Genomic DNA, 22737 nt, shown 5'->3' with positions numbered 1-22737 from the left:
AGCAAGGAAAGAAGAAACCTCTGAGGAGATGGAGATACCTTTTGGATTATAAAAGGGGATACTTCATATACAAATATATTTGTTAAGCTCATTTTCGTATATGGTTTGAAGAGAGTCTGATTGTGATTTATGGATTCCTGCCAGTTTTCCTAGGGCCTGGGAAAGCTTTCATATAACTTACTGACTGAGAAATACCATATTTTTTGCCCTATAGGACGCACTTTTCCCCCTCCAAAAATGAAGGGGAAATGTGTGTGCGTCCTATAGGGCGAATGCAGCCTTTCGCTGAAGCCTGGAGAGCGAGAGGGGTCGGTGCGCACCAACCCCTCTCGCTCTCCAGGCTTCAGGAGAGCCGCAGCGCCAGCCCCACAAGGTCGGGGGACAGCGGGGAGGTGGAACGGCGCCACCCTGCTGTCTCCCAATGTGGTTTGGAGGCTGACGGCGGGGAGACGTGTGCTTCTCCCCGCCGCCAGCCCCGCAAGCTCCGGGGACAGCTGGGAGGCGCAGCGCGTCTTCCCGCTGTCCCCAGACCTGGTCTGCAGGCGGGCGGAGGGGAGAAGAGCGCTTCTCCCCGCTGCCAGCCCCGCAAGCTCCGGGGACAGCTGGGAGGTGCAGCGCGTCTTCCCGCTGTCCCCGGACCTCGTCTGCAGGCGGGCAGCGGGGAGAAGAGCGCTTCTCCCCGCTGCCGGCCCCACAAGTGCCTGGGGGGGAAATAATTTTTTTTTCTTTATTTCCCCCCAAAAAAACTATGGGCCGGTGCATCCTATGGGGCGAAAAATACGGTACATCCTAGACTACAGCAATTATTGGAGACATACCTTTGAACTACCAGCTCATTAAGAAAAATCAAAGAGAAGAAGTCATCGTTGTTTTTTAACCTTGGATGGATGCCCAGAATCTTTCGGGGCAAGAAATGGCAGATTGAAGGAGGACTGTGTTACAAATTAATCTGACAAAGAATGATATGGATCACATCAAATAAAACCTGTCTCCTGCATACTTATAGATATAAGGACTTGTCCAACAAGATGGTTCAGTGACTGACTGAGAAGATGAGGGTGGTTAACAACAGAATTATGATTAGAATTTGGATTAGAACAAGGAAGAAAGCAGAGGAACAATTATAGACATTATCTCTTGAAATCCAGGCCTTGGGGAGTCCCAATTTTGAAATTATTTAAATTTGGAATATATAATTGGTAATATTGTTTGTGATTTGTTTTGATTTGATTTGATCTGTTAATCATTGGAAGATTTGTATTTAAAATGAATAAAATTCTTTTTCAAAAGAATTAAATATTGGAACAACAAGGATCCAAAAGCCAGAATCTCCTCTTTAATGTATTTTGTTGAGCCCAGCCATGAAATCTGTGCCATCTCCAATGTCTGTCGTCTCTTTGGACTACCAAAAATGCACACAAGCAAAAACAAATAAGATGACAGAAGTTACTTCAAGTTCCCTAAAAACTTTGAAGCCTACATTTTAAAATTCCTGGGCAGATCAGTGCAGCCTGATTGTGGTTTAAAATGACAAAATTGGAGAAAGAATATTCACTGACAAAACAGCAGATAGCCCTCCAATCTAGGTGAGCTGTGGGGTGTTAAAATATCAGATGCTGTAGGCAGCACTGTTGAGCCCCATCAAAATATATTTCTAAACAAATATCATGATCCAACAGGGAGCCTTACCGAGAGAGTCCATGATCCCACGATTCTCCCCCATGACTTCCTTATGCAGAGCTCTCTGGTCAGGATCCAGCAACGTCCATTCCTCGTCTGTGAAATGAACAGCTACATCTTCAAAGCACACCGGACCCTAAAATAAAAAGGGGAAAGTCTTCTTCTTAGAAAACATTATCTACCACACATTGCTTTGTAGTTTTCTGCCTGTTAATTGCTGTGCTCCTTTAATGGGATTGTTTCGTTGTACATTTTAATTAAATGTGTCTTTCATTGTCTTTTAATAATGGGTATTAATCTATGTGTAAATGGGTGGAGCTCCACATGGCGTTCCTCAAGCGTCCCTGTTTCCCAGATGGCAGGATCCCCTCTTTCCTCTCCCCGTCTGCTGTTCTGGAAGGGGAAACCTCCACAATGCCCTAAGACCAACTTCAAGGGGGTGCAGGGGGTCACAGGAGGGGAAGGAGGGAGAAAGTGCAACTGATGGGGCTCATTTGGTGAATCCTGGCCACTAATATTTTTATGGTTAGAAGCCTATTTTAATATTAAATGGGAAATCAATGAATAAAACTACAACTACAGATAAATAATACCAGCAATATTCATAAGGCCAGTTAAGGTGAGATGGTTGTTTATTAACCTTCTGGAATTGCATTTTAAGCCTTTGTTAAGGACAGGCGTGACAGAAACCAAGATGAGGAGAGGGATTCATCCTGGCCCAGAGGCACCTGGCTGCCCCTTCCCTCAGCCTCCTTCCCCACAATGCTCCTTCCTCCTACCTGAATTCTTTCCACAGTCACTGCTTCCCCTCCACCAGGAAAGGATGAATGAGGAGGTCTTGCCATCATCCTTCTGTCAGCTGCAGGACAAGAAGGTAAGTGGGAAGTCTTAGTGCCGCTTCTCAGAGGTTTCAGCAGCACTGAATACAGAAGAGCCTTTCTAAAAGCCTCACCTGCTGAGTGAATGTTTGTACCCATTTCATGTTAGTTGTGCAAAAATACATCTCCCCTCCTTTGGGCTCTTGGCCCCAAATGATTAAAAGAACCTACAGAATAGTTCCAAAACAAACAGAATGTGACCAAACAGCGAAAAAACTCCTTCCTCCTTACCCAGGGGCCTCTCTCTGGTGTCCAACGGAGTCTTCTCTGCCTCAGAGGAATCCAGGCTCCTTTCTGCAAACAGATCCTTTCCCTGAAAGAGAAACAAGGATTCAAAACAGAGAACGGGAAGAAGGATTGGAAAAGGAATGGCTGAGGGGAAATAGGGGTATCTAATACCATTCACTTTCCAAAAATAGATGGGCCATTAGAAGAGGGTTTGGGGATACTCTCCCTTCTGTTCAGAGCCCCTTAGGATTACCTAGAGGAAAGTGTCTCTCACCTGCTGCTCTGCCTGCCTCCTCTCCTCTGCCTGACTCAGGAGGAATCCTTCGGCCAGGGCCACCGCCTGGGAACTGGTCTCCGCTCCACATTCCCGCACCCAGCTCTCCATCTCTGGTGGAAGGACAGCCAGGAACTGCTCCAAGATCACCAGGTCCAGCATCTCAGCTTTTGTGTGCCTTTCTGGGTTCAGCCACTGATGGTCAAGGTGGCAGAATCGACCACAAACCTCTCGGGGTCCTTCAGTCTCCTGGTGGCACAACTGCCTGAACTGCTGGCTCTGCACATCTGAGCGGAGAATGTCCTCCTCACCCAGGATCTTCTGCATGGACCTTTCCCAGAATCCCCCACTGCTCCCAGTTTGTTTGGCATGGCCTCTTCCTCCTTCAGGGCCAGATGAATCTTGCTCATCCATTTGGGCTCTCAGGAATCCCCCAAGAGATCAGAAGGGAGCCCTTGGTCTTCTGCCCAGTTCCGTCTGTCCTAAGCAGAGGTAAATCCTGCAAAGCAAATACATATGAAATTGATACACGGTCAGGAGAAAAAAGAGGGTCCCTGACCAAGCATGGGTGAGTTTTGCTGGGAACTAGGGATAGACTACACTGCAGCCCAAACTCTGACCTTTCTTTACAGAAAGAAGACAGAGAAGATGGAAAAGCAGCCAACATCTTGTCCTCCTGGAAGCTACTATGCAAAATGTGCAGGAAACGGAAACGGAATTTCTGTCAGATGGATCAGCTTAGTTGCTCCTGACTTTCAGCGTTTTCAGTCAATGAATGAAGACAGAACTGTGAATGACAAGTGAGGTTATACCAAGTGTAATTCCAGCAATTGCAATTCAGGAGCATCCCTATCTCCAGCTGAGGAGGACAAAGCAGAGCCATCCTGGCTAAACGTTTCTAAAAAGCTTTAAAGAGCTCCTCCTGCTTTTAAAGCCCTCTAGCTTGGTGGCCTCTTGTGGGAGGGAGTTCCATAGGTTTAACTCTGCACTGCATGAAAAAACACTTTCTTTTTTCTGCCCTTTGTTGCAGGAATTTATGTATAGGTTGGGGGGGGGTTGCCCCTCCAGCAGATATCGTACACATTGCAGCCCACTACCAAAATCAGCACAATCGCTTTTGTGACTTTTGTGACTTGTCCCCACAAAACACCCCATCGCAGGTTCTTCCTATCTATTCAAAGGGCCTTTGCTGCACGATACCAAATGTAAGAATTCGCTGATAAATGTACCTATGTACTGGCTCACTGGGAAAACTTCAGAAATGCATATAGACATGTGAGCTCAGCTACTCAGCAGCCCCTCTGCCTGAGTGATAATCCCTGGCATCCTGAGACCTGAGTGCCAGACAGGTAGCCATTCCAGAAATAACAAACGCAGATGAAGACAAAAGGGTGGGATTAACTTGGCTGGGAAACAGGGAAATGTAAAGATCTCTTTTGTTACACATGAGGGGTGTTTGGTGGAGGGCAAGGGGAACCATGGGGCAGGGTCCACGATGCTCAGATTACGGCCACCAGACCTCATCTTTCTTGATGTAACCGTGATGTATTAGTGATGTAGTTTGAAGGGGGTGTAACATGGGGATTAGCAGCTAATAAAATTTTGGGGTCTCTTTTGTTCGGGGCTTCCATCTTGTTTCACCTGGTGACAGGTGGGAGTCCTGTCGCAACTGTCTTCAATAAAGACCAAGCCTACTGGCTGCTGTTTTGCTCTGGTATTCCTGGCTGGTGTCCTTGTTTTTTGTCCAAGGGAGCCCTCAGATTTCTCCGTTAACACCTCCATCTTCCAACAGCCCTTATTTATTTTCTGCTGTTAAGAGGAAAATATTCTGGGGCAAGAGACTACTCAATAGCCCAGCTCGTCGGGATGCAAGTCCCCTGCAGGTCCATGCAGTCAGTAAAGGAAGGAGGTTCCAGCCAAGTTATTTGGAGCAAAACAGTCGTCAGTAGACCATGATCTTTATTGTTGCGCAACAGGTCCCCACAGGAGTAAGAAACCTGAGCATGGGGTGATATTGACTTCTAAACCTTCCCTCTTTCCCCCAGAGTACACTTTGAGAGGCATCATTGATCCATCATCACTACATCACTAGCATGTCACAAATGGGGAGGGGTACATAAGGACGCGGGTGGCGCTGTGGTCTAAACCATGGAGCCTAGGGCTTGCTGATCAGAAGGTCGTGGTTCGAATCCCCACGACGGAGTGAGCTCCCGTTGCTTGGTCCCTGCTCCTGCCAACCTAGCAGTTCGAAAGCACCTCAAAGTGCTTTCGATAAATAGGTACCGCTCCGGCGGGAAGGTAAAGGATGTTTCTGTGTGCTGCTCTGGTTCGCCAGAAGTGGCTCAGTCATGCTGGCCACATGACCCGGAAGCTGTCTGCGGAAAAACACCAGCTCCCTCAGCCTATAGAGCGAGATGAGCATGCAACGTGCAAGCCCAGAGTCGTCCACAACTGGACCTAACGGTCAGGGGTACCTTTACCTTTATACAAGGGTTACACAAGTTCAACATTAGGTCACTTTATCAGACATCTTTCCCAACACCTCTTAAGTACTGTAATAAAAACTTTTAAGGTCTTATATATATAATAAATGTTCATAAATGTACCAACCAAGCGCATACATAGATATGTGGACCACATGTCTGGAGCAGCACAGAAAGACCGCCCTGAAACCATTTTGACTCCCAAACTGACCAAATGTTTTCTCTGCAAAGAGGGAGGGGGTGAGGGAACCTTCCCATTGTCTCAGGAATTGGGAAATCACCATTTCAAAGAAATGGCCAGACTAAGGCATTATCAGATAACCTGACAGACAGGAAAAAAAACAACATTCAAATTTCTGTTGTAGACCGCCTTTTCTGTGATGTAGGTATGATGTTTGTGGGTGGTGGTCTTGGGTTACACCCCTTCTGCGATGTATGTATGATGTATGGAGGGGTGGTCTTGAGCTCCAGGGCAGGGAATTTAAAATGTCTATATAAGGGCAGGCACACCTTGGTTCTGGGTCCTCCGTGTGAGAGGAGCCCCCTGTTGCAACAGCTTTAATAAAGATCAGGCTTACTAGCTGCTTTGCTTCTCAATATTCTCTGGTTGGCCTCTGTTATTTTCTCCTACCAATAGAGAACCCACTTAAGGACTCTATACAGGATCTTGGAGACCCCATAAGGGAAGAAGTGCAGATTTTGTTTACAACAGCCCCCACCACCGAAAGAAAAATAAAACACTTTACATATCCTTGCCCTCAGGGCTTGTTTGGAGATGGGCTTACAGAACACCCAACTTGCTCAACTGCCTCGGGATGTCTAGTGTTGCCCCCCCCCCGTCACTCCCTGGGTGGGGGGCCGTGAATGAGCTCTCACGCTTGGGGAATTATGGTGGGATGCCCTGTTCCTGCTGCCTACGTGACTTCCTGCTTCTTGGTCCATGGAGGGAGGGGGGAGCCCAAATCCACCTTTCTTTAAGGGTTAAAATGGTGTGGGAATGAGGAGAGTCAGTTAAAGTATGGATTTTCCTACGAATTTATAAAGCTAGGTATCTTTCCTGACCTGTCAAGTCGAAAGGATACATTCAGGCATAAATGTGAGATTAATCTGCACGCCTTTTTTCCTGATCCAAAGAACTACTGTACACACACACACACACTCCGTGGCAAACAGAGGTGGGATCCAGAGTTGCAGACTTCTTGCAAACTCGCCCCCTCCCTGGCTTTCGTTTTCAGGAAGGGGGAGAAACCTCTGCTCCCCGATTTTTTATGGGGGGGCTCCATGCATCTGAACAGGCACTCTCCCCCTGCAGCCCTGGGACCCCCCCTTCTCCCCAATGTACCCGAAGGGGAAAGAGAGAGGAGACTCACCAGATCCCAGGAGACGCCGCAGAGGCAGCGCTTGCACAGAAGGAAGACAAAATATGCACATTCCTCCCCTGGCAGCAAGGGACTCTGCTCTTGGAAAACCTGCCTTTCTTCCTTCCCCCCTTTAGTAATCCGGCTCCGCTCCTTTTAACCCTTGCAAAGCCGAGCGGAGCAAGCTCACCCCTCGCCCCGTCCCTCTGGAAAGCAGGAGTCCCGGAGGAGCCCCGGGCATCGCGCGCAGCCGGAGGAGGGGCTTCATTGGGGGGGGGCGCTCCTGGCCGGGCTCTGAGCTGCCCCCTCCCCTGGCCAGAGGAGCAGTTGGCAGGGAAAAGGCTCTGCAAGAAGCAGGAGGAGGGGTCATCCCAGTGGGTCAACCTATAGTGGGGCTTTCATGCACCTTCGTGTATTTCCCCTTGTACTGCCCTGGAGCTCAAGACCACCCCTCCATACATCATACATACATCACAGAAGGGGTGTAGCCCAAGACCACCCCCTACGAACATCATGCCTACATCACAGAAAAGGCGATCTACAACAGAAATTAGAATGTTGTTGTTTTTCCTGTCTGCCAGGTTATCGGATAAGGCCTTATCTGATTGCCTTTCCTGGTTGTCTGCCCATTCCTTTGAGATGGTGATTACTAAATTCCTGTAACAAGGAAGGTTTTTTTCACCTCCTCCTTGCAGAGAAACATTTGGTCAGCTTGGGAGTTAAAATGGTTTCAGGACTGTCTTCCTGTGCTGCTTCAGACATGTGGATTATATATTTAAACCACAGGGTACGGCAGGGAATTTAAAATGTCTATATAAGGGCAGTCACACCTTTGTTCTGGGTCCTCCGTGTGAGGGCAGCACCCTGTTGCAACAGCTTTAATAAAGATCAGGCTTACTAGCTGCTTTGCTTCTCAATATTCTCTGGTTGGTCTCTGTTATTTTCTCCTACCAATAGAGAACCCACTTAAGGACTCTATATGGGCTCTTGGACACCCCATAAGGGAAGAAGGGGAGATTTTTGTTTTCACTGGTCCCAAAGGTTGGCAGTGCCCATGTCAGGATTTCTCATTGTGCAACGGTACGCTCTCCCCCTCTCCTCTTCTTCCCCCCAAATCTGCTCTGGGAGCCCCCCAACCCTTGAGAGCAGATGTGGGGGATACACAAGGTGCACTGGGAGGAAGGAGAGTGAGGCGGGGACGCCTCCTTGCACTAGTGCAAATCTTTTTGCTGGCACACTAATTTAGTCAAATTACAACCCACTAGCTTTATTTGAGACGTCACATCACCCTTTCTGCAGATAACTTATTGGTTTTAATACGCAGCAAGAAAGACAACAGCCGAGGGCCTCTGAAAAGCAGGGAAAGCACAAAAGCACCACTATCAACACAATCCCAGTGAGGGTTGACCCACTGGGCCAGCAAGACGAGGTCAACATTTCCCATCAAAGAAGAGCTGGAAACCCTTCCCTTGTCCTGCCCTCATTGCCCCCCATCCAAGTGCCTCTGGGGTTCATGGCTGGGCTCTTCTGGCCTGAAGTGCCCCGAAGTTTGATCTGCTCTCGGTCTGAGAGGGTCTTGGCTGTGGTGCAAGGGGCTTCCCCTCTCCCTTTCCAGCAGACGACCATTTCTAAACTCCCCCCAGTTTCCCCATGAGGACTGCAGGAAGAGCCTTCACTTCTACCTTCAGTCGTCTCCGCCACCAGGGTGGCAGTTTGCACATTTATTTTGCCTTCTTTGGTTTTGTTATTGTATAACTTTTATGTGGTGGACGTGGTATGAGAGAGTGGGTAGGGAATATTAAGAATAGTAAGCTTTTCCCATAGAGTTCATTGTTTTTTTCTGCCTATAGCCTTCCTCTTTAGCTATTTCACACGCTAATCGCTTTATATGTGTTCCTCTTCGCTTTGATTCTCTCCTATCACACAAACATTCCTTTTGATGCTCTGCTTTCCCCATTCTCACACGTTTTCTTTCTGAGTTTATAAACGGTCTGATTTCAATACACATCTCAAATCCGCTTTGCTTGTGATCTTGGTTCTCCTGCTCGTTTCTGGTTCCACACGCCTTGACTTCCAGGATCAAACCCAGAAGTGAGTCTTGAAGAACATAAGGGCTGGGAACACCCCCTCCCTGGAATGGTGGAGACACGGCCAGTTCCTATGCAGCGCAAGGGACCAGGGGCCCAACTTGGTTGAAGGCATGTTTTTACTTGAACCAACCCTTTGTTCAGGGCCAGCAGCATGGGAATATTACTTTGTTTTTAACAAAGCGTAAGAACATTGGAGCCCACTTCCTGGGCGGGGGGGGGGGTGGACTCTACTTCCCTGGAGGTTTTTAAGCAGAGGTTGGAAAACGCACAGAAAAGCCCAAGATACATGTTGATCTACCCACACGTAGTTGTTATCCCTGAGAAACGTAGAAAATAATAGGATATATTTATCTGAAAGTCTTCCAACTTACACGACCCTTTAAAAATTAGCTGATGAAGGTGAATACATTGAAACAGGGCCCTGTCCTGGTTTCTGATCCATAATTGACTTCTGCTCTATGATTGAAACTGAGTCTCCATCTGCAAGCTGATAAATTATAAGGATCAACATTATTGTCGAGTGAGAAAGAGAAAATCTTTGTAACAAATTATTGTTATACATATCTTTATTAGTTTGAGTTTGTAATCTCTGTTAGAATCTGTAATCTCTACTTGAGTTTGTAATCCTTGTCAGAATACATACTTTTGAATGGATTAGCTTTTGTTACAGCTGACTATTGACTTGTGAGTAGGGACCACTCCCACTATTGAAATTTACATCGGCCTGAGTTCTTGGTGTGCTTTTTTCTTAGCTGAGATTCCTGCATTGCAGGGGTTGGACTGGATGACCCTTGGGGTCCCTTCCTGAGGAGACTGAGGAGGTTTTGCAGCCAGAAGTCAGAGGCTCTTCCACACCAAAGGAAGGCATTGTCTATCCTCGCAAGGACATGCATAGGAATAGATCGATGCTCTACAGCAGAGCTTTTGTTTCATTGTTATTTAAATCGCAGAGAGGATTATCCCCTCCTCCTCTTCCCCTCTCCCATCCAGGGTTCTAGCAAGGGGCTTGCTGCTTCTTGCAAAGCCTTTTCCCTGTTCCTGGCCAAGGGAGGAAGCAGCTCAGGACCCACCCCGGCCAGGAGGGTCCCCCCAAAATAAAGCCTCTCCTCCGGGTGCGCGCAGTGCGCGGGGCTCCCTCCGCCTGGACTCCTGCTTCGGAGAAAGGAGAGAGGCGTGAGGTTGGTGCGCTGAGCTGAGCTGGATTCCCGGAGAGACCAGGAATAAGGGGGAGGGCAGAGCAAAAGCCCCTCCCAAAAGCCCCTTCCTGCAAAGGGAGCCCGGCTTTCGTCTCTCTCTGCAAGTGCTGCATTGGGGGCGCCTCCCGGGATTTGGTGAGTCTCCTCTCTCTTCCCGCTTTGGGTTCAATGGGGAGAAGGGGGTCCCAGGACTGCAGGGGAGGGTGCATTGGGGGGCTGTTCAGATCATGCATGGGGAGACCCCCAAGTCAATGAGACATTGCACATACTTTTGTAAACCAGGAAATCTTTAATGTGTATCAAGAGATATAGTGAGAGGGAGAGCAACTCTTCGGCCTCCAGGGTTGGGACCCGCAATCCAGCCTAGTGTTCAGATTAAACCCAGTAAGAATGATTCTCTTGCCAATAACAGTTCTGATTCATTCCTTGACTGAAAATACTGAAAGAAAGGAGCAGCTAGGCAGATTCATCATCCTGCCTGGACAACTTTCCTTCTATGAGGGCTGGAGGCTTACTTCTCTTTCCTTTTGTTTGTTTGTTTGCTCCTATCTTGCAGAAGGCTCAGAGTCTGGGCTGTGATGCGTTCCAGCCCTGCTTCTTAGCAAGACTCATCCACGCTCGCTCAGAGAACTTTGTTCTTCCTGTGGCCATGTATCTGTTTCATAACAGATTGTCCCTTACCTTTCCCGCCCGGACCTGGCCACAGTGATCCATCTCCAGGCTTGACTACTGCAATTCGCTCTACGCGGGGCTGCCCTTGAAGCTGTCCCAGAAACTCCAGCGGGTGCAGAATGCTGCAGCGAGGCTCCTCACGGGGTCTCTGCCATGGGAGCAGATTCACCCAGTGCTTTTCAAGCTGCACTGGCTCCCGGTGGAGTACAGGGTCAGATTTAAGGTGCTGCTTTTGACCTTTCAAGCCCTTCACGGCCTAGGACCCTCGTACCTACGGGACCGCCTCTCCCGGTCTGCCCCACGGAGAGCCTCAAGGTCCATAAATAGCAACACCCTAGAGGTCCCGGGCCCTAAGGAAGTCAGATTAGCCTCAACCAGAGCCAGGGCCTTTTCAACTCTGGCTCCGGCCTGGTGGAACGCTCTGTCTCATGAGACCAGGGCCCTGCAGGATCTGATTTCTTTCCGCAGGGCCTGTAAGACAGAGTTGTTCCGCCTGGCCTTTGGCTTGGAGCCAATTTGACTCCCTCCCTCCCTCTCTTTCTTTTTTCTTTTCCTTCTCCTCCTGCGATGAGGCTATATTTTAATATTTTAATGTTCCATTATTTTAATGTTGTATTTTAATCTTGTTTTAAGTTTTATTCATTCAACTTGTTTTTATTATTGCTTGTTAGCCACCCTGAGCCCAGCCTTGGCTGGGGAGGGCGGGGTATAAATAAAAATTATTATTATTATTATTATTATTATTATAACAGAACAATGTATTTGCTTTGTAGGATTTGCAGACGCCTCTGCTTAGGACAGACGAACAAGGGCTTTCTTTTAATATCTTGGAGGCTTTCTGAGAGCCCAGATGGATGAGCCAGACTCAGCTGGCCCCGAAGCAGGAAGAGGCCATGTCATCCAAACTGGGAGCAGTGGGGTATTCTGGGAAAACTCTGTGCAGAAGATCCTGGGAGAGGTGGACACCCTCTGCTCAGATGTGCAGAGCCAGCAGTTCAGGCAGTTGTGCCACCAGGAGACTGATGGACCCCGAGAGGTTTGTGGTCGATTCTACCACTTTGACCATCAGTGGCTGAAGCCAGAAAGGCACACGAAAGCTGAGATGCTGGACCTGGTGATCTTGGAGCAGTTCCTGGCTGTTCTTCCACCGGAGATGGAGAGCTGGGTGAGGGAATGTGGAGCGGAGACCAGTTCCCAGGCGGTGGCCCTGGCCGAAGGATTCCTCCTGAGTCAGGCAGAGGAGAGGAAGCAGGCAGAGCAGCAGGTGAGAGAGACTTTCCTCTGGATACTCCCAAGGGGCTCCAAACAGGAGGGGGAGTATCTCCAAAATGCTCTCCTAATGGTCCATCCTTTTGGGGGGGAAGCATCCAAGGAATGATATCAGATACCCCCAAAATTTTCCTCTGTCATTCCTTTTGTAATCCTGCTCCCCATTCTCTGTTTTAAATCTTTGTTCTATCAGCGAAAGGATCTGTTTGCAGAAAGGAGCCTGGATTCCCCTGAGACAGAGAAGACTCTGTTGGTCACCAGAGAGAGGAGACTGGGTAAGGAGGAAGGAGCTTTTTCTCTGTTTGGTCACATTCTGTGGATTTTGAAACTAATTGGTGGGTTCCTTTCCTCTTTGGGGGGGGGGACATTTGGGGCCAAGAGCCCAGAAAAGGAGAGATGTATTGTTGCAGAACTAAATTATGGGTACAAACACCGAATTGCATTCCGCAGGGGAGACTTTCTGAGGCCCATCTTAAGTGAGAGAGGCACCGTTTCTCCTCTCAGAGAAGCATGAACTCATGACATCCCCCTTTGTCTCTTGCAGGTGACACAATGACACTGGCAAGATCTCCTCATGGTGGTGAAGGAGAAGCAGGGGCTGTGGAACCAGACCAGGTAGGAAGAAGGAGCCTTGTGGGGAAAGAGGGGAAGCCAGGCTGCCTTTTGGCCTGAAGAAATGTCTCTCCTCCTCCCTTGGGCTTTTGCCAAAGCTGCTGCCAAGAAGGGCTGTATCTGCAATTCTGAGAACAATGCACAGCTGCCTCACCTTGCCTTCTGAATAGCGCAGCATTATTTATCAATCACTATATTTTATTCTAATTCTTGAATGCTGATATGGGCTTTGATGCCGTCAAGAAACCATACAAAACCGTTGTCAGGATTCAGCTAAGTGGCTCCATCAGTTGCACAATGGCTTCCCTGGTTTCCACCCAGGCACCCCTTGAAGTTGGCTTTAGGGCATCAGGAAAGTCTCTCCTCCGCCCAGAACAGCGCATGGGAGAGCAGAGTCAGAGAGGAATCTTTGTGCAGATGGAATGGTTTGAAGACCACCATGTGGAGTTCCACCTGTTCACACCTAGATTAAGACCCGTCGTTAAAAGGCAATGAAGAATTCCATGAAGACCTTAAAAGAAGCATCCATAACTCAACTGTGCAGCTAAACAATCCCATTAAAACAACACAATAATTAATAGGCAGGAAACAAGAGAGCAATAGGAATGTAGACTTGGAGAGTTGGAAGGGATCCCAAGGGTCATCTAATCCAACCTTCTGCAATGCAATAATTTCAGCAAAATCATCCATGACAGATGGCCATCCAAGCTCTGCTTAACAACCTCCAAGGAAGGACAACCCATCACCTTCTGAGGGAGTTGGTTCCTCTGCTGAATAGTTCTTACCTGCAGGAAGTTCTTCCTCATGTTTAGCATAGTAATAATAATGATAATAACAATTTATTATTTGTACCCCGCCCTTCTGGCTGGGTTTCTCCAGCCACTCTGGGCGGCTTCCAACAAAGATTAAAAATATGTTAAAATAGCACACATTAAAAATCTCCCTGAACATGTAGCTTTTTTCTTGTAACTTGGATCCATTGGTTTGGTCCTACTGTGTAGGGCAGGAGAAAAGAGACTTCCTCCATCTTGTTCCCTCTTCCCTCTTGTTCCTTGATCCATCTTCCACGTGACAGACCTTTACATATTTGAAGATGGTTATCATATCTCCTCTCAGTCTCCTTTTTTCCAGGCTAAACAAATAAAGCTCCTTCAAGAATGCCTCATAAGGCTTGGTTTTCAGACACACACCCCGCACACATTCCAATTCCAGCTTGTCAATATCGTTCTTAAATTATGGTGCCCATAACTGCACAAGGGATTCCAGATGCGGTCTGACCAGGGCAGAACAGAGCAGGACTGTTACTTCCCTTGATCTGGACACTAGATTTCTGTTGGATGCAGCCTAGAATGCAATTAGCTTTTTTTGCTCCTGCATCACAGTCATCTCATGTTAAGCTCGTGGTCTACTAAGACCAGTGCTTTTTTTCTGGGGGGACGGAGGGGTACGCATACCCCTAAACACTTTGTGAATCTAAGTTTGGCCTCATTGAGGGGCAGTATTTCAACGTGAGTAGGAAAATGAGAGTACCCCTAAACATTTTTTTAAGAAAAAAAAGCACTGACTAAGACCCCCTAGATCCTTTTCATAGGTACTACTGGTAAGCCAGATTTCCCCCATCTTATATTTCACAGAATCATAGAATTGTAGAGCAACTAATCCACAGGTTACCTTATCCAGCCCATATGTTACCAGCGTCACCATAAAAGTATCATGGAGGACACTGTCAAAAGTCTTATTGAAATCAAGATATACCACACACACAGCATTCCCCTGATCCACCAAGCTTGTAATTATGTAAAAAAAAAAAGAGAGAGATTTGTCTGGCAAGTCTTGTTTTTGAGAAACCCATGCTATATCTTAGTAATCACAGCATCCTTTTCTAAGTGCTCCCAGACTGTTTAATCATCTGTTCTAGGACTTTTCCCTGTGTGGAATATAATCTTTATTGTGTCTAAAAGGAATATGCTTTTCTTTTTCTTGTAGGGTTCAGTTTGCTTTGAAGATGTAGCTGTTCGTTTCACAGACGAAGAGTGGGTGTTGCTGGATCCTGACCAGAGAGCTCTGCATAAGGACGTCATGGAGAAGAATCGTAAGATCATGGACTCGCTTGGTAAGGCTCCCTGTTGGAACACAAGATCTGTTTTGAAATTCTTTACATATCTGCACATGATGAACCTCCAATATTTTGATGTACTTCCTACAGCATCTGGGATTCTAACACCCTCCCCCGCTACGGCTCAGCTTGAATGCAGTGCTATCTACTGTTTCCCACTTTGAATATTCTTCCTCCACTGATGCCTTTTTAAACCATTATCAGGCTGATGTGAACTGGTCAGGCTTTTTAAAATCTTGGTTTTGAGTTGGAGTAGCTTCTGTCAGGTTATTTGATTTTGCTTGTTTCCATTTTTGTTTGACCAAAGAGATGAATGACGTTGGAGGTGGTGCGGATTCCATGATTGTGCTAAACAAAATCCATTGGAGAAAAGAGTCTGGCTTTTCAAATCTCAGGCTCCCATATTTTGAATTTGCATTTCTTCTTGAAACTAGACTCAGTTTCTCTCTTTGTTGCAGCTGGTGATGAATTGGAAAATAAAAATAAGGGAGAGCACGACAAAATCCACATAGAGAAGAGGTCATTTAAATATCCGGGACATGGGAATTTCAGCCAGAGCTCACACTCCATTTCCCATCTAAAAAATCTCTTGGGGAAGAAACTCTATCAGTATTCAGAATGTGGAATGAACTTCTGTCAGAAATCCAACTTCACCTCTCATCAAAGAACTCACAACAGGGAGAAACCATTTCAGTGCCAAGAATGTGGAAAGACCTTCAGTCAGACGAAAAGTCTCACTTCCCATCAAAGAATTCATACAGGAGAGAAACCATTTCACTGCTTAGAATGTGGAAAGAGTTTCATTTGGAAGAAAAGACTCACTTCCCATCAAAGAATTCATACCGGGGAGAAACCATATCAGTGCCTGGCATGTGGAAAGAGCTTCAGAAACAGGGCCCATTTCACAGTCCATCAAAGAATTCATACAGGGGAGAAACCATTCCAGTGTTTGGAATGTGGAAAGAGCTTCAGTCGAAAAGATAGTCTCACTTCCCATCAAAGAATTCATACCAGGGAGAAACCATCTCAGTGCTTGGAATGTGGAAAAAGCTTCAGTCGGAAGGATGGTCTCAGGTCCCATCAAAGAATTCATACAGGAGAGAAACCATATCAGTGCTTGGAATGTGGAAAGACCTTCAGTCAAAGGGCTGCTCTCACTTCCCATCAAATAACTCACAGTGGGGAGAAACCTTATCAGTGCACGGAATGTGGAAAAAGCTTCAGTCGGAAGGATGGTCTCATTTCCCATCAAAGAATTCATACAGGAGAGAAACCATATCATTGCTGGGAGTGTGGAAAGAGGTTCAATTGGAAGAAAATGTTAACTTCCCACCAAAGAATTCATACAGGAGAAAATCCATATCCGTGCTTAGAATGTGGAAAAAGCTTCGGCCGGAAGGATAGTCTCACTTCACATCAAAGGATTCATACAGGGGAGAAACCGTATCAGTGCATGGAATGTGGAAAGAGCTTCATTCAGAGTTCCAATCTCACTTCCCATCAAATGACTCACAGTGGCGAGAAACCATTTAAATGCTTAGAATGTGGAAAAAGCTTCAATTCCAAGAGACGTCTTGCTTCGCATCAAAGAATCCATATGGGGGAGAAACCATATCCGTGCTTGGAATGTGGAAAGGGCTTCAGCCGTCATGCCAATCTAATGTTCCATCAAAGAACTCACAGCGGAGAGAATCAAAGGATTGTAGAGTTGAAGGGACTCTGCGGATCATCTAGTCCCTCCCCCTTGAATGCTGGAATTTCCACTATGACAGATAGTTATTCAACCTCTGCTTCAAAAATTCAAAGGAAGGAGAACCCACCACCTTCTGATGGAGTCCATTACATAGCTGAATACATCTTACCTGCAGAAAGTCCTTTCTGATATTTAGTATTCTATTTTCTTGTAACTTGAATCCATTGGTTTGGGTCCTACCATCCAGAGCAGGAGAAAACAGCCTATTAGATATTTGAAGATGGACATCATATATCTCTTCTCAGTCTCCTTTTGTAGGCCAAGCATATCCAGATCCCTCAACTGTGCCTTACAAGGCTTGGTTTCCAGACTCTTGATCACCTTGGTCCCTCTCCTCTGCGCATGTTCCAGATTGTCCATATCTTCTCAAATCGTGCGTGCCCCAAACTGGATACAGGACTCTAGGTGTCCTGTGAAGGCAGAATAGAGCAGTTCTATTACTATAAAACCAAAGATGTGACAGCTGAGATTCTCACCAAGCCTCTACCAAGAGGCAGTTTTGAGAATCTTTGAGTCTAGTTGGGATTCTGGGTGGTTTGTTCTATAGTGTATCTAGTTTTTGTATTTACCTGAGGAGTTTCTGAAAAAGATTCAGCCAAATATCACAGGCAAACTTCAGGCAGGTTATTGCATGAAGGGAGAGGAGACGGAGAGAACATTCTGTGGCACAAGGGAGAAATCCCTGTGATTAGGCAGGGGCTGCCAACCTTGTGGACCAGTGAGCACATTTCCAGACGCTTAGATAGTGGATGTGAATTTTAATTTTTCCAGTATTTTAGCTTTTTGTATGTTCTAAAGCATGGTTGTAGATTTTTTTTTTATTTTCTTGTTTTATCTTTTTGTAAATCTTTTTGTTTATCTTGAGATTGTTGTGTTTTTTTTACAAGCAGGCAGGGTATATTTCATGAAATAAATAAAAGTAAAAAAAATATTTTTTGAATTTTGAGAGAGTGCTGGGGGTTGACAGGAAAGAGGCTTATAGCAACAAAATAAATAATGGGACTATATAATGAGGATGTGAAAATGGGAAGAGTACAATTTTAACTAAGTTAAAGATTTTGATATTAAAATATATTAGAGCAGGCAGGAAAAGTTAAGATGTAAAAAAACCCAGAAGAGGAGGTTGAGGGAAATAAGGGGGGATTTGGGAATTGTATTTTTTATACATATTTGATATGAATTTAATGTTTAAAATGCAAAATCTAATAAAAAATATTTTTTTTGAAAAGGAAAGAGGGCTTATAGCTCTGTTGTGGAGCAGAAAACCTACATCTGTACATCTGATGTGAAAAAGAGCCTTAGCAGGAACAAACATTTTAGATCAGGGGTGCCTAAACTTTTTCCAGATTTGATAACATGAACATGCGTGAGGGCCAACTAAAGTTGTTGAGCTTTTTTTAGGGTTGAAGTTACTAAGCTTTTTTTTTTTAGGATTTTACCCGGGACATATACTGCCACAGGGGCCGGATTAAATCGACTGGTGGGTCGGATATCCTGGCACCCACTGAGAATTCCCTGGGTGAGCCTGTGCGGGGGCCCCACACTCTGAGCATGCTCCACCCCACCCCGTCCTCTTCTACTGTTCTTTATTTCAGATTCAGTAAAGTAAATAATGACATTGATCAACAAATACTCATAGGACTGCAACAGGTTGAAAGCAGCCTAAGGATGAATGTGATCATTAAACGGATTATTCCAGAAAATACCCATCTGTCCATGAACCTGTTACTGTGCTTAGATTTATACTGTTGGGTTTTCTCCTTTGGCGATTGGTCATAGCAGAGTAAGATTGTCTTCCATGAACAGGGTCTCAACAGTGAATCTCAACTGTGAGACCAGAAACACCCCTAAGCCCTGGGAATTAATCTATGGTCTGGTTTTGGTTATTTGGGATGTGAAAGGAGAAATGCCAGCTGCAGATTCTAGCAAGGGGTTCCCTGCTTCTCCCTGCCAGCTGCTCCTCCTCCCGTTCCTGGCCAGGGGAGGGGGCAGCTCAGAGCCCAGCCAGGACAGCCCCCCCCCCAATGAAGCCTCTCCTCCGAGTGTGCGCAATGCACAGATCTGCTTTGGAGAGAGGAAGCGCAGAGAAGCGTGAGCTTGGTGCGCTCGGATTTGCAAGGGTTAAAAGGAGCAGAGCTGGTTTCCTAGAGAGGAGAGGAAATTCGGTTCCGGGTTGGGGGCCAAGTCCTCCAGCGCATCAGTCCCTCCCCCCAAAGTCCTCCCTGAAAGGGGAGCCGGCTGGGTCTTGGGTTTTCCTCCTGTGCAAGCGTCTCCGGTGAGTCCCTTCTCTCTTCCCCCTCTGGGTCCATTGGGGAGAAAGGGGGTCCGAGGGATGCATGGGGGGGGCGGCTGTTCAGGTCATGCATGGGGGGTATCCAAGTCCAAGAGCAGATGGTCCTGCCCCCCCCCCTTTCCTCTCTGCAGATCCAGGCTGGGAGGAGTCTGCGGCTCTGCCCTTCCTTTGTATCGCTGCGCTGCTTGCCACTTTGCAAGGGGGTCTCTTTGGATCAGGAGAAAAAGCGTGCAAATATTTATGAATCAGTCACGTTGATTAACAGAGGCTGATGTAGCCAGACGGAGGCAGTCAGACATAAAATATAAGCAAGAAATAAAGGCGAAAATCTGACCTAGGCGGTCAGATGGAAGGTGGAAGGCAGAGAAAAGAAAGTGCTTTTTCATGCGGCGCAGAGTTTAACCTGTGGAACTCCCTCCTGCAGGAGCCAGAGATGACCACTAGCCTAGATGGCTTTAAAAAGAGGATGGAGGAGGAGAGGGCGATGGGGGGCTCCTAGCCCCCTCCTCAGTCGGGGGCAGGGATGCTTCTGAATCCCAGTTGCCGGGAAACCACAGGCAGATGCTCTTGGGCTCGGATCCTGCTGGTGGGCTTCCTAGAGGAAGCCTCCTCGGCCCCTGTAAGAACAGGAGGGGGGACTCAATAGGGGCCTCTTTGGCCTGATCCTGCAAGTCTTGTCTTCAGTTCTGATGCTTCTGATGTTCCTTCAGATGCAAGCGAATCCTCTGTTTTCCTTCAGTTAGAAGTATAGCCCCCCCCCCAATTCACCAGAAGGGGTGTGATCCAGACTCTTGGATGATACTTGTGTCCCTGTTCAGACATGCAGCCTCTCAGGTGCCCAGAGGATCTTCTGAGACGGAACAGGAAGCCCCACTGAGAACCCCTGGAGGTCTCACCAACCAAGGATTCCAAGGCAGGAGAGGCCCTGTGGGGAAGGAACTAAAGTGGGGTGGGGTTGGGGGTGAAAGAGGCAGCCCCCCCTGAGAGTTACTGGGAGACCCTCTCCCACCAGCTTCTTCTGCCTGGTCTATAATTCCTAGAATCCCCAGGCAAAAAGAATGAAGTCTTAAAACACTCTTAATGGGGTATCTGCCAGGAACTCTCAGCATCCTTAACAAACTACAGTTTGCAGGATTCTCTGGAGGAAGCCAGGGCTCTTTAAAGGGGTCTGATCCTGCAGTGCAGGTGGAGTGTAGGTCTCTCTGTTGTATTTCCCTTTCCCTTATGGAATAACCTTTTTATTGGGTTTTATAAGCAAGGGTCATAGGAGTAATAAATGATACAAATAAATAGATGGAGTCTTTTGGCTTCATTTGTAGATCACAAAAATAGAATAATAAATTTGCAGGCAAATCCACAATATCTGGTGCATTATTAGTGGTCGGTTTCATGAGTTCCTGGTTCGTGAATTGGTTTAAACAAAGCCAGAAAAAAGGGAAGCAAGAGAGAGCAGAGTTAACAGTCAACAACACATGGCCAAATTCCTAGTCAGGAGCCCTTGTTGAATCAGGAAGAGTAATTGACCCTTATGTTAACAATAAAACAGTATAAAGTGTTGGTCTGTGCAGGAACATGGGAGGAGCGTTCAAAGTGAAGATAAGGATTTGTGTTTAAATGTAGACCATACCTCCTCTCTGTCTCCTCTTTTTCCAGGCTAAACATACGCAGCTCCCTCAACCCTTCCTCATAAGGCTTGGTTTCCAGACCCTTGATCACACTGGTCACCATCCTCTGCACATGTTCCAGCTTGTACACATCCTTCTTAAATTGTGGTGCCCAGAACTGAACACAGTATTCCAGGTGTGCTCTGACCAGGGCAGGATAGAGTGAGATGGTTACTTCCCTTATTCTGGTCAGGTCCTCCCTGCTGGTGAGGACCAGATCCAAGACAGATGATCCCCTTGTTGGTTCTTCCACCTTCTGGGAAATGAAATCTTGTGAATGTTGAAGATTCCAAGTGATTGAAAATGAGACAGAAGCAGGAAAGAAATGTGCACTGAAGTGGGGGTAGAGCAGCGCTTGAGAACCCCAGGGTTGGAACCCCCTTTTTAGCGTAGTGTCCAAATTGCACTCTCTACAAATGACTCACTTGTCAGTTACAGCTCTGACTGGATTCATAGACTGAAAATACTGAAAGTCAGGAGCAACCAGGCTCATTCATAGCACAGAAATCCCTTCAATTGCCTGCACATTTTGCATGGTAACTTTCCTTCTAGGTGGGCTAGAGGCTTGCTTTTCCTACTTCCTCCTTTTTGTTTGTTTGCTTGCTTGTTAAAGAAAGCTCAGAGCCTGGGCTGTGGTGAAGTCCAGGCCTTGTTCCTAGCAAGACTCAAGCATGCTTGCTCAAGGAACATCTTATCTTCTTCTGACAGTGTATGAATTTTATAAGAGAACAATATATTTGCTTTGTAGGATTTGCTAGAAGCTCTCATAAGGACAGACAGAACTTGGCAGAAGACCAAGGGTTCCTTCCAAACACGTGGAAGCTTCCTGAGAGCCCAGATGGATGAGCAAGACTCAGCTGGCAGTGAAGCAATAAGAGGCCATGCCATCAAAACCGAGAGTAGTGGGGCATTTTTGGAAAACTCTGTGCAGAAGATCATGGGTGAGGAGGACACCATTGCCTCAGATATGAAGAGCAAGCAGTTCAGGCAGTTGTTCTACCAGGAGACTGAAGGACCCCGAGAGGTTTGCAGCCGACTCTACAACCTTGACTGTCGGTGGTTGAAGCCAGAAAGGCACACAAAAGCTGAGATGCTGGACCTGGTGATCTTGGAGCAGTTCCTGGCTGTCCTTCCACCAGAGATGGAGAGCTGGGTGAGGGAATGTGGAGCAGAGACCAGTTCCCAGGTGGTGGCCCTGGCCGAAGGTTTCCTCCTGAGTCAGGCAGAGGAAAGGAAGCAGGTGGAGCAGCAGGTGAGAGAGTATTTCCTGTGGATACTCCCAAGGAGCTCCGAATATGAGGGAGAGTATCCCCAAATTCTCTCCTAATGGTCCATATTTTGGGGGGAAACATCCTAGGAATGATCTCTTATACCCTAAAGTATTTGCCGCTGTCAATCCTTTCTGAATCCTTCTCCCCATTCTGTTTTGAATCCTTGTTGCTCTTTCAGGAAAAGGATCTGTTTGCAGAAATGGACTTTGATTCCTTTAAGACAGAGAGGATTCCAATCGACACCAAAGAGAGGCCACTGGGTAAGGAGGAAGGGTTTTTTTCTCCATTTGGGCACATTCTGTGGATTTTGAAACTAATCTGCGAGTTCTTTTAATCTTCTTAGATTAAAGCTGTTATGTATTGAAGTTCTCACCCTGGCCCAAAGGAGTATTGTGTATGTAGTTTTCACTCAGGTCCACGTCAGTTACTTGAGGCAGGAAACCCTGGGTTGTTGTTGCTACAATGTTGACAGCCGGCTGCCTATAAAAGCAGGCCGGCTGAGCTGTTTGCTGTTCAGTTCTGTTCCAGCTTACAAATAAAGAGCTGCTTTGGAGAAATCGCTGCGTCGTCTGCTATGTCTACCCACTATTTAACAAAAACATAAAATACTTTATATAAAATATAAAAATATAAAATGGGTACAAGAATCTTGCATGCACTCAGCAGGTGGCACTGTGGTCTAAACCACTGAGCCTCTTGGACTTGCCGACAGCAAGGTCAGCAGTTCAAATCCCCGTGACAGAGTGAGCTCCCGTTGCTCTGTCCCAACGTCTGCCAACCTAGAAGTTCAAAAACACACCAGTGGAAGTAGATACAGTGGTATCTCGGGTTACAGACGCTTCAGGTTACAGACTCTGCTAACCCAGAAATAGTACTTCAGGTTAAGAACTTTGCTTCAGG

General features: G+C 46.8%; 2 protein-coding genes across 34 annotated transcripts in view; one reads left to right on the top strand and one right to left on the bottom strand.

The window, feature by feature from the left end:
- The window catches only part of LOC310746011 (uncharacterized protein), a 104746-nt gene extending 97521 nt beyond the window's left edge, over positions 1-7225 (bottom strand). Inside the window, exons 1-4 of one of the 3 annotated variants that reach the window (XM_083579565.1) lie at positions 6914-7225; positions 3061-3559; positions 2790-2871; positions 2460-2539 (exon numbers count right to left, since the gene is read on the bottom strand). In XM_083579565.1, coding sequence (XP_083435691.1) covers positions 2460-2539; positions 2790-2871; positions 3061-3474 — 576 coding nt within the window. In that variant the 5' untranslated portion in view covers positions 3475-3559; positions 6914-7225. The remainder of the gene's footprint in view (positions 1-2459; positions 2540-2789; positions 2872-3060; positions 3560-6913) is intronic. The other 2 variants (XM_083579564.1, XM_083579568.1) reach the window with 2 other exon arrangements.
- The window catches only part of LOC310745971 (uncharacterized protein), a 105968-nt gene that overhangs the window by 72218 nt on the left and 11013 nt on the right, over positions 1-22737 (top strand). For 3 of the 31 annotated variants that reach the window (XM_083579384.1, XM_083579383.1, XM_083579382.1), the window contains one exon: positions 22016-22097. The exons of 20 other annotated variants lie outside the window; for them this stretch is intronic. In XM_083579384.1, the coding sequence (XP_083435510.1) occupies positions 22016-22097 (82 nt within the window). Of the gene's footprint in view, positions 1-10242; positions 10323-11632; positions 12124-12321; positions 12404-12672; positions 12744-14726; positions 14854-18642; positions 18885-20555; positions 20773-21293; positions 21819-22015; positions 22098-22737 lie in introns of those variants that run through there. 8 more of the 31 variants (XM_083579405.1, XM_083579404.1, XM_083579401.1 and 5 more) reach the window with 7 other exon arrangements.

This window comes from Podarcis filfolensis (assembly GCF_964270895.1).
Source record: "Podarcis filfolensis genome assembly, chromosome: 12".
Lineage (NCBI taxonomy): Eukaryota > Metazoa > Chordata > Lepidosauria > Squamata > Lacertidae > Podarcis > Podarcis filfolensis.
Note: the sequence above shows the minus strand (reverse complement) of the source record. Positions and strands in the feature narration are given on the sequence as shown.